The sequence below is a fragment of the Etheostoma spectabile genome, chromosome 15, assembly GCF_008692095.1.
Source record: "Etheostoma spectabile isolate EspeVRDwgs_2016 chromosome 15, UIUC_Espe_1.0, whole genome shotgun sequence".
NCBI lineage: Eukaryota > Metazoa > Chordata > Actinopteri > Perciformes > Percidae > Etheostoma > Etheostoma spectabile.
In genome coordinates this window covers 25,606,266-25,621,939 of record NC_045747.1, presented here as the reverse complement: position 1 = coordinate 25,621,939, position 15,674 = coordinate 25,606,266, and the positions used below count along the sequence as shown (strand labels likewise).

General features: G+C 41.1%; 2 protein-coding genes and 1 long non-coding RNA gene across 6 annotated transcripts in view; all 3 read left to right on the top strand.

Annotated features, from left to right (window-relative positions):
• Positions 1–15,674, top strand: part of LOC116702410 (uncharacterized) — a 295,446-nt gene that overhangs the window by 43,169 nt on the left and 236,603 nt on the right. The window lies entirely within an intron of this gene.
• Positions 1–15,674, top strand: part of cers3a (ceramide synthase 3a) — a 46,263-nt gene that overhangs the window by 24,567 nt on the left and 6,022 nt on the right. For 2 of the 4 annotated variants that reach the window (XM_032536573.1, XM_032536572.1), the window contains 2 exons: positions 139–292; positions 8,124–11,495. In XM_032536573.1, the coding sequence (XP_032392464.1) occupies positions 139–292; positions 8,124–8,312 (343 nt within the window). In that variant the 3' untranslated portion in view covers positions 8,313–11,495. Of the gene's footprint in view, positions 1–138; positions 293–8,123; positions 11,496–15,674 lie in introns of those variants that run through there. The other 2 variants (XR_004335142.1, XR_004335143.1) reach the window with 2 other exon arrangements.
• adamts17 (ADAM metallopeptidase with thrombospondin type 1 motif, 17) overlaps positions 15,081–15,674 on the top strand; it is a 116,652-nt gene continuing 116,058 nt past the window's right edge. Inside the window, 1 exon segment of the mRNA XM_032536540.1 lies at positions 15,081–15,310. Within this exon segment, the coding sequence (XP_032392431.1) occupies positions 15,253–15,310 (58 nt within the window). The 5' untranslated portion in view covers positions 15,081–15,252.

The following is a 15,674-nucleotide window of genomic DNA, read 5'->3' as shown; positions in this document are numbered from 1 at the left end:
AACACTGAGCACATCCCTTCCACCATCTGCTCACATAAATGTTTTACAGCATTTCATTTGTACTGAAGAAACATCACAATCTAATTACACAGGACACAGGTAGAGATTTTGACTTGTTTCTTTTCTGCTGTGTTTTAGGCTGATCCACTGTACCTGGGTCTACCCCATTCAACACTACCCTGCCTTCTTTGGCTACTACTTCTTCAACGTGATGCTGGTGGTCCTCCTCTGTCTGCACATATTCTGGGCCTACCTCATTCTCTGCATGATCCGAAAATTCATGTTTGGCACTGTAAGTCAGCTCTATAAGAACTGTCTGTCATCTATCCATTTTTCCAAATCTGTTTTAATAGGAAGAAAATATTTGCTTGGCAACGCTGTACCACAAATACCACTTTATTAGCATTATACTTTAGATTGAATACTCCCAAACATTGCACCGTTTAGATGTCTGTTATTGGTTATTGGTCGTGAAAGTTTGTTTTTACAAGTGCGGGGCTTCACTCTACACGGAGCAAAGCCGAGACATGTGAAGTGGGGTTGTTGGTATTCTAGTGGTTACAAACAGGCTTGGTAGTGAACAACCTGCGAATGTGCTGATGGATTCTGTGTTTTTAGCTGAGCTGGACAGAAAATATTTGGTTAAAACAGATCGTTGATGCTGTTTAGTCCTCATTGTTCTCCGTGAAGTTAGCTTGAAGTGATGTAGTTTTATGTGGAGTGAGCACTGCCACAGCCTTTTACAGCCTTTTTTCTATGTTGTCAGCAACAGGTCATACGGTAACTAAGGAGGCAATTTGGCCTTGTGTGCTCTGATGTGCAAACTCGCTTTAAAAGTGACATATATAGTGCTGTACTGTAGATCAAATTAATGCTGACGTGAAGAGCGGTTCATGTGGATTTCTAAAAGGAACGTAAAAGTAGTAAAGTATATTTAAAGATTAGGGAAATTAGTTAATCTCCACCATCATCAGAAATTTGTAACAGAAATATAGACTGTAAAAATAGTGGATGTAGCATCAGTAAGGTCACCCTTTAGTTTGTGGCATGCCGTTTTGAAGCCTTGAGTTTGGCGATGCGGGCTTCGCCATCTTGTTTTTTTTTTGCAACCGGATGTGACGATTTTTGACAAAAAAGGTTTACCCCTTTGGCGTTTAGCTTTAGTTGCTGATTTTCAACTTATCTGAAGCAAGTAATCCATTGGAGATTTACCAGCCGGTAAACAGTGACCACTGGGTACTGCCGCCATTCATCTGCAAGTATGGCAGACAGAAAATCTGCAAACTTTCCCTTTTTCCCCAAGTTTTCAGCTAATGCTAGCAGTAGCTAGCTAGCTTATTTGGCAGAATGCTGAAAAATGCCTAACATTTTTAGGCAAAACATGTCTTGTAATGTTTCTGTATTGCATTAATGTATTAATGATGACCAAGACAACCAAACTTTAGCTTTAGCAACGAAGTGTTTTATTCACAGAGGCTCGTACAGGCATAAAGTCTTTTGTGTACTGACTGACTGACTGATGTTTACTTATAAACAGCTATCCTGCAACAACAACAAGCAGCACTCATATGCCTTGAGTGATGATCTGAAAGTAAAAAAAAAAAAGTGGAACGTGGTAGATTGAGTGTTTTGTAAGTCAGAAAAAAGTAACAAGCCAACCTCTCTAAAAATGTCTTTTAGACAATGAACTCTGTTCCCACTGTGGAGCTGTTATAGGCCTCCCACCATTTAGAAGTGCTGTATTGTTGAATAATGAAGAAAAGGTGTGCCAATTATAAGCTATATGGTAATATGTTTTGGAAAGTTTGGAAACATTCATTTTAACCACAGAGATACGGGCTTGACCCATCCATTTTTCCATATCTTTCAAAATGTTCAGAGCAACAGAATAGTTATGTTTAATAATCTGGTTTAAGCAAGGGAAAACCTCAATGCCTAAATATTTAAACTGCTTAAACATAATTGATTGAATAGCTTGAGCCAGAGGCTCTAGAGAGAGGACAAATAGTGCAGGACTCAAGGTGCAGCCTTGGCGTGAAAATCTAGAAACTGGAAACATAGAGGAGGAGGTGCGTCCGGTTATGACTTGGGCTAGAATACATAACATAAATCATACCAATGAAAGTTTTACCAAAGCCCATCAACTCTAAGACTGACCATAAAAATGACCACTCAAGTCTGTCAAGGCTTTCATTGCATCAAGATAAAGAAGTAAAATTGGGGTCTTACTGTCTTCTTCCGTATGATGGGGAGAAGGCGTCTAACATTATCTGCGGCCAGTCTTGTTTTTATGAATGCTGTTTGGTCAGAGTTCAATTATTTTGACATATGGGACTCACGCGACGGGCTAGAAGCTTTGCAAATATTTTTTAAAATCAGAGTTAAGCAGGCTCAGAGGTTGATGGCTAGAGCACTTTGTAGGATCCTTATCCTTTTTCAAGAGTAAGGAAATTAAGGCTGTGGTAACATCCCTTAAAAATTTGCCCTTCTCAATAGAGAAGTAATCATCTCCAGAAGGAATAGGCTCAGTTGTTCCCAAAAAGTTGCATAAAATTCAGGGGAGATCCCATCAAAGCCTGGTGATTTTGCATATTCTATAAATCAAACTGTTCATATTGGTGCCCATGTCTCAACACATGTATGGTGGGTACTTTGGTGCCAATTGACATGTTAAAGGAACCCACCAACTTGAGACTTTATCTTATTTACCGTATCCCCCAAAGTTAGACAAGTTCATACATACCCTTCTCATCTCCGTGAGTGTCTGTCTGACACACCCACCGCTAGCCTAGCTCTTCACAGATGCTGGAGGTAAACGGCTCCCAATAAGTGACAAAATAACGCCAACATTTTCCTATTTATATGTTGTGATTTGTATAGTCACAGAGTGTACAAATAGCAAGGTCACATGAGACACAGCCATCTTCTAACCATATACATCTTGGGAACTATTCGTGGAGAATAGTTCCCAAGATGCAAAAAGGCTATTTCTATTTCTGCTACTTGAGTGATTTGCTCACAGAACCTGAGAAGCCCCGTGGTGAGGAGCAGAGAGTAACAGCGGTGCTTTTCAGGTGTCGCGCTAATCACTCCTCCCAAGTAGTAGTGCTTTGCCTTCTGTGAAGTATAGTTCCCAGTATGTACTTTATACTGTTAGAATATGGCTGTGTCTCATGTAACCTTGTCATTTGTACATGCTGTGACTATGTTGGCGTTATTTTGTCACTTATTGGGAGCAGTAGGCTAGTTGAAGCCTGTTATCCTCCAGGATCTGTGGTAAGCTAGGCTAGCGGTGGGGGTGTCAGACAGAGTTACGACACGCACGGAGATGAGAAGGGTACTTATGGACTTATCTAACTCTGGGAGATGCGGTGAACAAGCTAAAGTCTCAATAAGGCGTCGTGTTAAACAGACCATAAGCTGCACATTGACCTGTAGGAGTACGTCGGTTGTGCCTTCAGCAGTATCTTGGTGTTTTTGTGTCCGCAGATTGATCATTGTGGTCATCATTCTCATCATCAGGATCTGGGGTAATGTCCATTAGTTCTGGAGCAATCTTTTTGAAAAACAAGGAATTCCTGGTGAAGTGTCCATTTTTGGCCATGGAGCCAGGAAGCCTTTAACCTTGTTTACAGTGATCGGCTTGCTGTTATATGGTGCGGTGAGCTTGTTGTACTTCGGTTAATGAACAAGCACAGTGTCACCCGAAGTGAGAGTTATGTGTTGTGTTTACTTATCCACGATAACCAGGAGGTACTCTCCAGTTGGAAGTGGTCATAAAAGTCTGCGCTAACACTGTGCCAGGGGGCTTCTGGCAGTTTGCAAATTTTTAGCGGTTCATTATGTGCAACTGGCGTGTTCGCTTGACTCGCAAGGCAACTGCGAATTGCGGTTTCGGCTTCGCAATCAATATCTGGAAACCAAACTTTGGCTTTGAGTAGTGCTTAGTGTTGACAATGCCGTGATGCCCTTCACTAACTGTAACACTCTGTCTCAGAGGGCAGTAGGAATCACTATTCTTGCCCAATAGTACAAGGTCAGATGCGTGTGATGTTGTTAATTCATTATAAACTTATCTGAACTGCTTCAATGTGTCAGCATGTTGTGATTGGTCAGTTTTGTGCCATGTCTTTTATCTGATGTGTTCACTGACCTCTTGAATAATTGGATCTTTGAGGGTCTTTGCTTTGATCTCAGTGAGCGTCATGGCTTTTAGTGTTGCATGGTTTGCGAGGAAGTTCACATGTTCCTCGGCTGCTTTTGTTGAACATGTGCTGTCACCTGTCTGAGATGAGATTGGGTGACGAGACATGCAGCTGGACTGTCAGCTCCCTTTCTGTACTCCACTTTAAAGTTGTAGGGCTGAAGCCTCAGACCCCATCTTTCAATCCAGGCAAGTTTTTTCGAACTGGGATTGTTCCATATTATTTCCAATGCTTTGTGGCCAGTGACTAAAAGGAATGGATGACATAATGTAGAGGTGGAAGTGCTCACAGCTCTATACGATGGCCAGCACTTCCTTTTCTGTATGTGAGTATCTTGTCTCCATATTACTGAGTGATTGATTACAAACAAAACTCTAGCCTGGACTTGTGGAACTCACATTTTTCACAGTTCAGCATGAGACCGCTTTCTGTGAGTCTTCAAACAGTGCTCGCAGGTTATTGTCATGTTCAGTCTGGAAGGCACCATACAGGATAATGTCATTGCTGAAGTTCTTGACACTGGAGAGACCTTGCAGTGTTTGGCATCAGGCATTTTGAAAGACCTCCACAACTGAGGATACGTCAAAACTAAGTCTCTTGTAGTGTCCCAGCACAGATGAGTTGTTAATGTAGTGATATACCTGCTGTCTGGGCAAAGTTCTAGCTGGTGATACCCACCTCTCAGGTTTGTACTGAAGAAACACGAATCACGATATAATTTCACAGGACATAGGTTCAGCTCTTGCACCACATCATCCATGGTGGGAGTTAAATGGCATTCTCTTTCAATGGCTGTGTTGGCCTGGCACAACACAGTTCCTGACTTTGCCAGGATCTTTGGGTTTGGGAGGTATGGCGATGGGTGAGACCCACGGTGTCGGTCCAGTTACCTCCTTGATGATGTCATCTGCCTCTAACTTCCGAAGCTCATCTTCAACCTTCAGTTGTATGTGGAATGGCACACGTCAATGTTGTTGGCAGGTAGGTTTGAGGTTAGGGTTGATGTGGAGTTTGATCTGAAAGTCCTTGAGTTTTTCAATCCCTTAAAACGGTATAGGATGAGCAAGCTCATTTGCCACTGTGTGGTTCTGCGGTGTAGATGAAACTGTTGTGACTACTTTAATCAATTCCAGTGCTTTGGACGTTACGTAGCTGAGAACATCGAATCCATTGCCTTCAATCACATAGAATGTGCACATTGTCTTCCATTTTTCCATCCTTCAATGCACCACTGACATAAACCAAAACTTTGGAGCTAAAGGGGTAGATCTTGGTTGTGGTGAGACGTGGCATTCGTTTCTTAAAACGTGTTTCACTGACGCAATTTGCTGTAGCTTAGAACACACTGTTGCCATCCAGTTTAATGTGAGTCTGTGGCAGCTCCGAGATTATGTCAGCATCAACAACAAAGACATAGGCATCATTATTACTGGAAGAGTTATACTATGTTCACCTGGTGCAGTCTTTGGGATTTGATGGACTTTCTTATGATAATGGTTAGTTTTGTTCTAATGTCGTTTAGTGTTAGTGTGTTTGGGTTTGGACTGGCACTGTCAAGCAAAGTGATTAAATTTACCACAGGCTCTGCTTTGTTTATTTTTAGCAGGACATTCACCATCATGAGGATATTTACCTCCACAATTCGTGCAGCTGTTGTCTGGATGTCGTTTTTCTTACCATTTGCTGTTTGGCTCGCTTGCATTTCAGACAGTTCAAGTGTTCTTCCGTGGTCAAGAAGTATGATTAAGCTCCGGTCAGGCTCCCTAAGTGAATTTTTGCGCAGCCTGGACGATGTTTTTCATTGTTCGCTGCCAACGTATCTAAATGTCATGCATGTTTCTGTGTTGCATTTATGATGAACGAGACAACCAACCTTTAGCTTCAACAACAAAGTGTTTTATTCACAGAGGCCCATACAGGCGTACAGGCGTAGGTAGAAGTATAAATACTAGGGTTAAAAAGACTACTGACTGACTGACTGATATTTACTTACGTCTATAACAGTTATCCTGCAACACCAGCAAATGGCACATTCTGACTGTGAACATCACATGTCCCAATTAACTTTGATGAAGTGAAAACACACAGTGAGAGGGTCAACGGTTTAGATGAAAACACGGACAACCCCCAAAAACAAGTTGAGGTCTATTTTAATGTACACAAGGTCATGGTTAGCATTGCTATGCCTCTGTCAGGATTGACAGGTCCTTAAGCGCAGGGGATGTCCCATTTAAAAAAAAAAACAAAAAACACATATAAATATATAAATATCCTCCATTTATTTTAAAATAGAGGATATTTTTATAATTGAGGATAAATCCTTTATTTAAAAAAAAAATGGGACCTTAATTTCCTAAATGAACATTATGCTGTTTTGAAGACGATTTGAATCTAGCAGTTGATACCATGAACTCATTGTGAAATTGTTTACTGAGGTAATAAATCAAGTTAGAAGTAGTCTCATTTTTAGGCGCCTGGATAGCTCAGTTGGTAGAGTGGGCGCCCATATCTAGAGGTTCACTCATTGATGCAGCTGGCCTGGGTACGACTCCAACCTGTGGCCCTTTGCTTGATGTCATCCCCCCCTCTCTCTCCCTTTCATTTCTTCAGCTGTCCTGTTGGCCCCCCTCTGGAAATTTGAGAGATTGCAGGTTTAAGGCACTTAACTGGCTTCACTTTTCAGCTCTGGAAGCTATGTGCATTATTTTTACAGTCTATGAAAAGAAAACACAAGCAGCCAGTCTGACCAATCCCAGTTATTGTTGTCTCTCTGGGTATCTGAGAATTATAGCTGCTGTAGCTACGACTCGTAGTTACATTTTGGAGGAGGCACATCAGCATGGCAGAGTCTATGGTGTAATCCCTTTTACATAGAAGTTTAACCCTAAACATAAGATGTTATCATGGATGGATTCCACCCTGAACTCCTCTCTCTGTGGACTTTATTGCTCTATAATCATGGCACACTGTATCTTTGTTTATTTATGATGGCACATGAATGTAAAAAAAGAGAGAGAAAAAACGAAAGTAAAATGATTGCCCAAAATGTGTGCTCACTTGGTTTTGATACTGTCAACTCAACAAGAACAGATGTCTAAAGCAACAGATGTTTACCTTCAGCTGGCACTTTCCTCTCACGGCTGAGTAACCTTTATGACTGTCAGGAGGCACAGGGGAAGTAATGGGACAACAAAGCATGTGACTTTAACACAGTTGGTTTCTCATTACCTATCAGTCAGCATTGATTTATTTTTACAAAGACTGTGACCTTTCCTTTACCAACTAGTACTAAACTAACTTTCACGATAGTACTGAACGATTCCAGTTTAGAAGGAAAAATGCCAGTAGGTTGTTGTTGATTGTCTGCGTATGCTTATTGCCCTGTTGGGCTTCATTGTGGTGATGTTCAGCCATCAACTTGGGGTGTATGAGGTTATCTTAATTGATAGAAATGATGGACAACTACAAAATAAGACCTGGGTGCATTCAATTTCGATTACTTGTTTGAAGCAATCAGAATATCTGTTACTTTTACAATGACAGATTGTGCTTCATTTCTGACTCATGTAAAAATAAACATTTCTGTGACTAGTTGTTTTTGCTACATAACCTGCCAGCTGTATTTTCAGTAGAGGGTCCCTGACAGCGCTGATGATCATTTAGCAGACTTTGGTGATTTCAGTGTTCTCACCTCATTGTGTCATTGTGTCATCTGTACATGGTTTGTCTCTGCTCTGTGAGCTGCTCCTACCTGGAGCAAATAAATATGCTATATATACCTACAGTATAACTATACCATCACTGTAATGGCACTTGTCCACTGGCTGTGTCATTTCCACGCTTCCCATTCATTGTGTATGTAAGCATATCTGCTTTCTGTCTCTACATCTACTTTTTTCTCTCTTTCTTATGTCACAGCTGACCAGAGATGAGAGAAGTGACATTGAAGATGAAGAAGACGAAGAGAGCAGCCTGACAGAGGATGAATGTAAGGACCAGCACAAGCTTGCCAATGGATTGGCAGTTGGTGAGAAGAAGGACAAGAGAAATGGCTTTCGGTGCTTGTCTCCACCAGAGAACAACTGCCGGTCAAAGACTGTGTACTGACTTGTGCTCAGTATGATCACTAGAGTCGTAGAGATGTGAGAAATAGAACAATGGCAAATACATTCATCCAATATGGACCAAAAATTAAGCAACACGTGATGTGATTTGTTTCTTCCGATGCTGGAACACAAAGCCCAGAAAATTGCTTGCTGTTATCACAGTGCTTTGAACTGCACACACGTACAGTGAGAGACTTTAGCCGTATTTGCACAGGACTAGTATTACCAGGGGACTTCATGTGATTTACAAAAAACTCCCCCACATCCGTGCTTTGTGCAGCACATTCGCACGGGATAAGCGAAGGGTGTATTTGACTCAGAAATCAAGAATTGCTCCACCACATATACTGTCAAGGCTCTGTCAAAACTTTAGTTTACCACAGCCAGTGAAACCTCGAACAACAGATGCTGATTTGCAAAGGACTACTCTGTTGAACATGGTTAGAATGAAATTTAATTCCAACTTCATAGCCATACTGGCAAAAGTATATAGGATATTACAAAATATCAGAAAGGATTTAAGGCTATAAGAAGAGTTATTTACCAATTACTTAAATTTAGTACATTTTATTGTAATACTCAATACATACATGCTTTGTGACAAAAAAATGGTGTTATTTAATCCAATGAAAGGACAATACATATCCAAGACCTTTGTGAAACCTTTGAAAAATATGGTGGGTAATTAGTGTTAGAATATTTATTCAACAATTTACAGACATGGCCGATTTGCATAGACGACCTATGTAATTATTGTAGTGGTTCTCCGGTGTTACTAGTCTAGCGTTAACAGGGCTTTTTAGATGTTTTTGGCTCACCCTCTGTTCTTTCTTACAGTGTTGTCAGTGGCAACACTTCACTGCCCTGCAGACCAGGATAGATAACAAGATAACAAAACACAATCCCCACCATGTGCTCATCACCACATCTATATCTGTTTCGTATAGTTTGAAAATGTAGCTAGTGCCACCGTGAGTTACACCTGCACAATTAAATTTCAAAATCCAAATCTGTAAAAAAACACAGACACGACAAAAAGAACAGTCCAGATTATTTCCCTTTTGTATACTCGACTGCTCACACACTTTTAACATTAGAACCGTTTATTTTATATACATACTGATAATGGTGGTTCAATACAGGTTCCTGATTGATACTTTTTCAATACCAATTTTATCAAAATCCATTATAACAGAAAGATTTACAACAGTACGGTTCAATTTTTGTTCAGCTCTTTTACACCTATGTAACACTAACTGTAGTCCAGCCTCTCTAAACACAACGCACACACGTGGGCCCTGTCTCTGAGCGTAGCAAAGTGTTTTTTTTCTGGATGCCTCTACGACATTTAACGTTTGACAGCTAATCAACAGCATTATTAGATCTTGATATAACCATGCTGCATGCTTATTGGCTCACTGACATCAATGACATTTACTCCTTTAGGTATCGAAAGTTGGTATTGAATAACAAGGCATTTTTCCATACTCAAAACAATGGAGGCAGTTCGGTCGCTTCCTAAAACTGTTTCACCGTGCGACTCTGCTTGCCTGGCTTCTCTGGTGCACGCAGTCCAGTCACTCAAAACGTCCTTGGCACAGCTCAGTAAATAATGTCTGATGGGCCGGCGTGGCCGTCTGGCCTGTGTGTGGTGTGGCAGTCATCAAGGTCCAGCAAGCACCAGCTGTGTCAACTCACCTGGTATTGCTCTCCTCAGCCACACACACACACACACACACACACACACACACACACACAGAGAGAGAAAGGTTTTACAGCCCAAACTGTACATCAGCACATTGTAATAGATGATATGAGTTTTCCCAATGTAAAAGACACAATATTTTAGGGAGTTTTTTCTTGCCTAATGTTATTTATGATTTCCCAAAGAATGATAACAAGTAGGGCTGTACCATATGAGGAAAATGTGCAATATTCGATAACGTTATTGAATAGCATGATAATGATATTACTTGTAATAAACAATAGGCGTGGGATTTTTTTTTTTAAATGTGTTGATTTTTATTATACAGACATGTACAAATCAGAAAACAGAGTGACTGAAAGAAGATGGGATAATGGACAACACCTCAGAGTTTAGGCAATAGTGGACAAAAAAAAAAACACAAAAATGGCCAAAAGGAAAAAAATGAAAAAGTTTTGTATTTATACACTTGATCTAATAAGACATGCAAAAAATAATTAGGAAAAAACACAAAAAGGCTGTTCATCTACCTTATCACATTACATGTGACCACCTCATGTTTCATGTTCTAAAAAGCCAATTCTCTACCTTTAAACATGACTGAGCCTCTGACATGGAAGATTACTGCGAGAGAAGGTGACTTTCACACATGTTTAAGGCTTAAGCATGGACTACAAAATAAAAACATCAGTACACAATACATTTCATTAAAAGTTGTGTGTGACAAATACCGTATATGTCAAAATCAAACAAACTCAGGTTTATATGTATATTGTTTTGAAAAAACGCGTGGAAACATACGTAAAAGAATTGTTGCATCGATAGTCCATTTAGAATCAAAAGGTGCCCAGAGATTCCCACCCCGAACAAATAAACAGATAAAGTGCCCTCACTTCTGCATTTTTGCTGCTTTCAGTATTCTGATAAAGTACAACAAACTGCTTGTTGAATTTAAAACAAATTAAAGGAAATCATTTCCAACATTATATTATTGATCAGTGAATGAAATCTAAAAGGCAGCACTAAAAAAAAGAATGTTAAAGTGCAGTTTTCTACTGATATTTTATTCATGATATGTCGCAGTGTTTGTGATCTACAAGTGTTACTACTTTCCACTAAACCGGAGAAAACAAGGACGGAAAACTGGTTGTAATCTTATTTATTATATGGTATTACTGAGTGTTCGTAATATTACTGATAGTGAGGGTGGCTGGCAAAGTCCCTGGGAGGCATGGGCAAACATTTCAGCAACTTTAAAAAAAAAGGAATGAAGGTAAAGTGAGTATAATGGAGCAATATGAAGTAGATGTGTCATGGAAAATGTATCCTTTGTGTTTGTTTTATCCCACAGCCCTACATTTTCTATGGGTTGTGTCCTGTCAGATCCATGAAGTGTATAGGTTTGACATTTGGCAAGTAGTCTTGAACACTGAACTTTGTGGGGTTTTTTATGCAACAGAAATAAAATGTGATGAGAATGAGTCTTCTTGTGACGTAATTTCACCGTTTCCCAAAAGATGGTGGTAATCACCCTGCTCTTTTCTGTCAACTCATGAAGCACAATCAGGACGTGCTGACCACACGTCAAAACACAGAAAAAGGGAAACCATTTCTGACTGGACTGAATGTTGATGCCCTAAATGAATGGGATCTGGAATACATTCTTGAAAATCTGTGAATAGTGCTTTGATATTTATGTTAAGAAGGGCTTTAACTACAACTATTTTCATTGTAAATGTGCTGTATTTATATAGCGCTTTTCTAGTCTTAACGACTACTCAAAGCACTTTTACATCATACAGGAAGCATTCACCATTCACACACATTCATACACTGTGGCCGAGGCTGCCGTACAAGGTGCATATCATCAGATAAACACTCATACACATTCACACTCCGATGCACAGCACCGGGGGCAACTCAGGGTTCAGTGTCTTGCCCAAGGACACTTCGACATGGGCCTGCAAGGCCAGGGATTGAACCCCCAACCTTCCGATTGGCAGGCAACCGCTCCACCACTGAGCCACAGCCGCACCATTGTCAATTAATTCTTTCCTTAATTACATAATAGAGTAGGTGTTTGATCAATGAAATGCTAGAAAACGGGGATCAGTGTTTGCCAAAGCCCAAGATGTTTTATTTTGCCGACAACTCAAAGATATTCTGTTTGCTGTCACAGAGGAGTGAAGAAACAAGAACATATTCACATGCAATATTTTGAAGCATGAATCAGATCATTTTACATTAAAGGATTATTTAACCTGATTCATTGATTATCAATGAAAAAACAGTTGGCAATTAGTTCAATAGCTGACCATTAATCAAGTAACAGATTCATCTGTGTGGTTCTAATGTTATGTGGTACAATTACATAAGTGTAAAAATTATGCATCTGTAGACAGATGTTAACTACTAGAGAAAAGACCCCCCTCAATAACCTTCCTTGATCTTGTGATTATTTAAGGTAAACTTTGGATGTGGTATTGGTATTGAAATAGCTATAAAATCAAAAAACGTTTTTACAGTATGCTTCTCAGGTGTTCTTACATTTGTAGCAGGTCCTGCATCCAAGTCTGAGTCAAGCCTAAAGTCTTTTGAGGACAAGTCTTCCAAGTTTTCCAAAGGTTAATGCTAATCGGGTTCTTTAAACATCTAAGAACACCGCTACTAATGGCTAACTTTGCCATTAATCCCCCTGTCTCTATTTTCCATTGTGATGCAGTTAATGTGAGGATGAGACTAGCCTGGATTACTACAACTCTTTCTTGCTTTTAGAGGGTTTTGTGCTGTGTTAAATTGACTCGCCCATGAAGATATTTTGTTCACATCTAGAGACGGGCCTGCTGACTAAATAATCCAGGTAGAAGTTCCAGCATCCTTCAGTAAGCCGGCCTAGACAAAGGGTTCAGCTCCTCTGTCTTGTAGCTCAGGTTTGAAAAAGGTTTATTTACAGAACATCATGATGTAGGAAACAAGACTTGTCTTTCAGTTTCTTTATCTTCAATCAGACAGTCTCTCCCTCGAGGTGTTTCTCCAAAAGCTTTCCATGTGGCAGCGCTGCTCTTCAGCCTCAGCCTGCTGCCTTCATTGTTTCCCTTCTGAATCCATCTGAATGAAACTGATGGCCTGATTGCATCCAAAACACATGTCTCTTAACTGAGGCTTAAGGCTTAATTGAGTCACACACCACACCCCTTATATGTGCATGTGTCAGTCTGACCCTGCCCACTTCCTGAAAAGCCAAAAAACAAACTTAAAGATGGCAAAGGGATGACAGAAATAGTATGCTGGAAGAGACTACAGCAGGGCTTGGAAACTGAGGATAGTGGAACTCAGGGATCGGGAAACTGAGTGCACTGAGACTCTGGGATCCCGGGGCTGCGGACAGCAGCGATGGTGGGACCCCTCTGGGGGCCAAGCAGGCCGGCGAAGGCAGAACCCTTCTTGGGCCGGGCAGACGAAGGGGCAGCTGGACTGAAGCCAGGCAAAGGTTTAGGTGGGCTGAAGACAGGCAAAGGGTCAGCTGGGCTGAAGACAGACGAAGGGTTAGCTGGACCAGAGTTTGCTTACAAGACAACAGGGATCAGGAGTTGGCAGATCCCCCAACAAGACAACAGGATCAGGAGTTGGCCGGTCCGCCACCAAGACAACAGGATAAGGAGTCGTCCGGGCCACCGACAAAACACTTGGAGTTAGAGTCTCTGTGGCACCAAACAAAGACAAAGTCTCAGGGGTGCCTAACCAAGGCACAATCTCTGAGGTGTTGGGCAACTGCACACCCTCTGAGGTGTCGGGCAACAGCACAGTCTCTGGACAGCTGGGGCTCTAGAAGACTGGTCGACGTAAAATCGGGGAGGTTGGTTGACGCAGACTCTGGGAGGTACTACTTCAAAGGTTCTATCCACTACACAGCACTTAAACTCATAGACCTAGTTCACCTGTTAATGTTGTTATTCCCTTGTTGCAAAACAGTGGTAAAAAAAAAAAAAAATCAGGGGCAGTTGAGTTTTCATTAAAACTAGTTCAAAAAATCAGTCCGTTGGCTGGTCTTCATTTGCAAGATTACTTGAACATTCATTCAGACGTTGGGCCAACAAAAAAAGGCAGCGCAAACCAACAGATGATCTTGTGATAACTTTAAATGGGGGCATCTGCCATTTTTGCAAATATACAAAATTAAATAATACAAGAAATAAAAAATAAGTGTAAAATAACCTAAAATCTACTATGTGCCACACAACCAATCAGGCTAAGAATCAGTGTCCAATCTGCACCTACCCCTCCCGTTCCAGTCTCACTACTGCTTTTGTGTTGTGGGAATTTGCTGTCATGTTGTGTGAATTGCTGTCGCGTTGTGTGAATTGCTGTCGTGTTGTGTGAATTGCTGTCGCGTTGTGTGAATTGCTGTCGTGTTGTGTGAATTGCTGTCGCGTTGTGTGAATTGCTGTTGCGTTGTGTGAATTGCTGTTGCGTTGTGTGAATTGCTGTTGTGTTGTGTGAATTGAAGTTGTGTTGTGGTGATTTACTGTTGTGTTGTTGCAATTTGCTGTTGTAATGTGGAAATTGCTGTTGTGACAATTTTCTGTCATGTGGCAATTTGCTGCCATGTTGTGACAGTTGCTGTTGTTTTGACAATTTTGCTGCCGTATTGTGGCGATGTGCTGTTGTGTTGTGGGAATTGCTGTTGTGTCTCTTTGTGACAAAGGCCCATGTTTACATTTATTACATAGCTGAGAACCTCCTGTACATGAGATTGTTTCCCTCCTCTCTCTCTCTATGTTTTCATTGTGGACTGGGTATTCCACTAATTTATTTTTTTCTCTTTGGTAGACAACACCATGTTATTTTACCCTGAAATTATGTAAATCTGCACTTACAGCCACACACACACACACACACACACACACACACACACACACACACTGTCTTCACTTGAAACCACGTGTAGGGTTTCAACCTCCGACAGTGACAGACAGCTTCCCTGACCAATGAGAATGTAGGGATTTCTCAATTTTTCTCGATTCATGGTCTAATGGTGCCAATGTGACATGAGTAGAGGCCGACCCGGGCTGTGTAGGCGTGCCCTGGACTAGAAGTCACTGCAGTCTGAATTACTGCAACTTCTCCAAGTTTAGGAAAAACTGCGCCGTCTGCCCAGTGCTTTGCAAAGCGCTTCAGTCCCCTCACAATAAATCACCCACCTCTTCCAGTTTGTTCTACCCTGCTTTGCCTTATCATGCATAACAGCCATGTCATCCATGTGCTCTTCTCGCTTCTCTGCATCGCATTGAGTGGTAAGTACTGACTTCGAACTCTTTCAAGTGTGAGCTCTCGGCTGTGCCGTGTAACGTTACGCCTATTTCTCTTAGATATAGGTCAACTAAATTAATCAGTTTCCTCGGTTAAACAACTCAATGTGTTACTAAAGAGCAGCTCTAGGAAGTCGAGTGTAGTTTCTTACTGTATGGTTGGAAGATTTCCCGTGCAGCGACTTGACAAAGTAGCCTAATCACTGCAGTATAGGCTATTTAGGCTACTGCACATTTTGGTAAAGGACACATTGAACTCCGAGTCCCGGAGCATGAGAGCACAGGGTTCAGTCAGTTCACAGAGTCAGAGTCAGGACAGGAGGCTATTTATGCTAACGTGGCCGCTGCT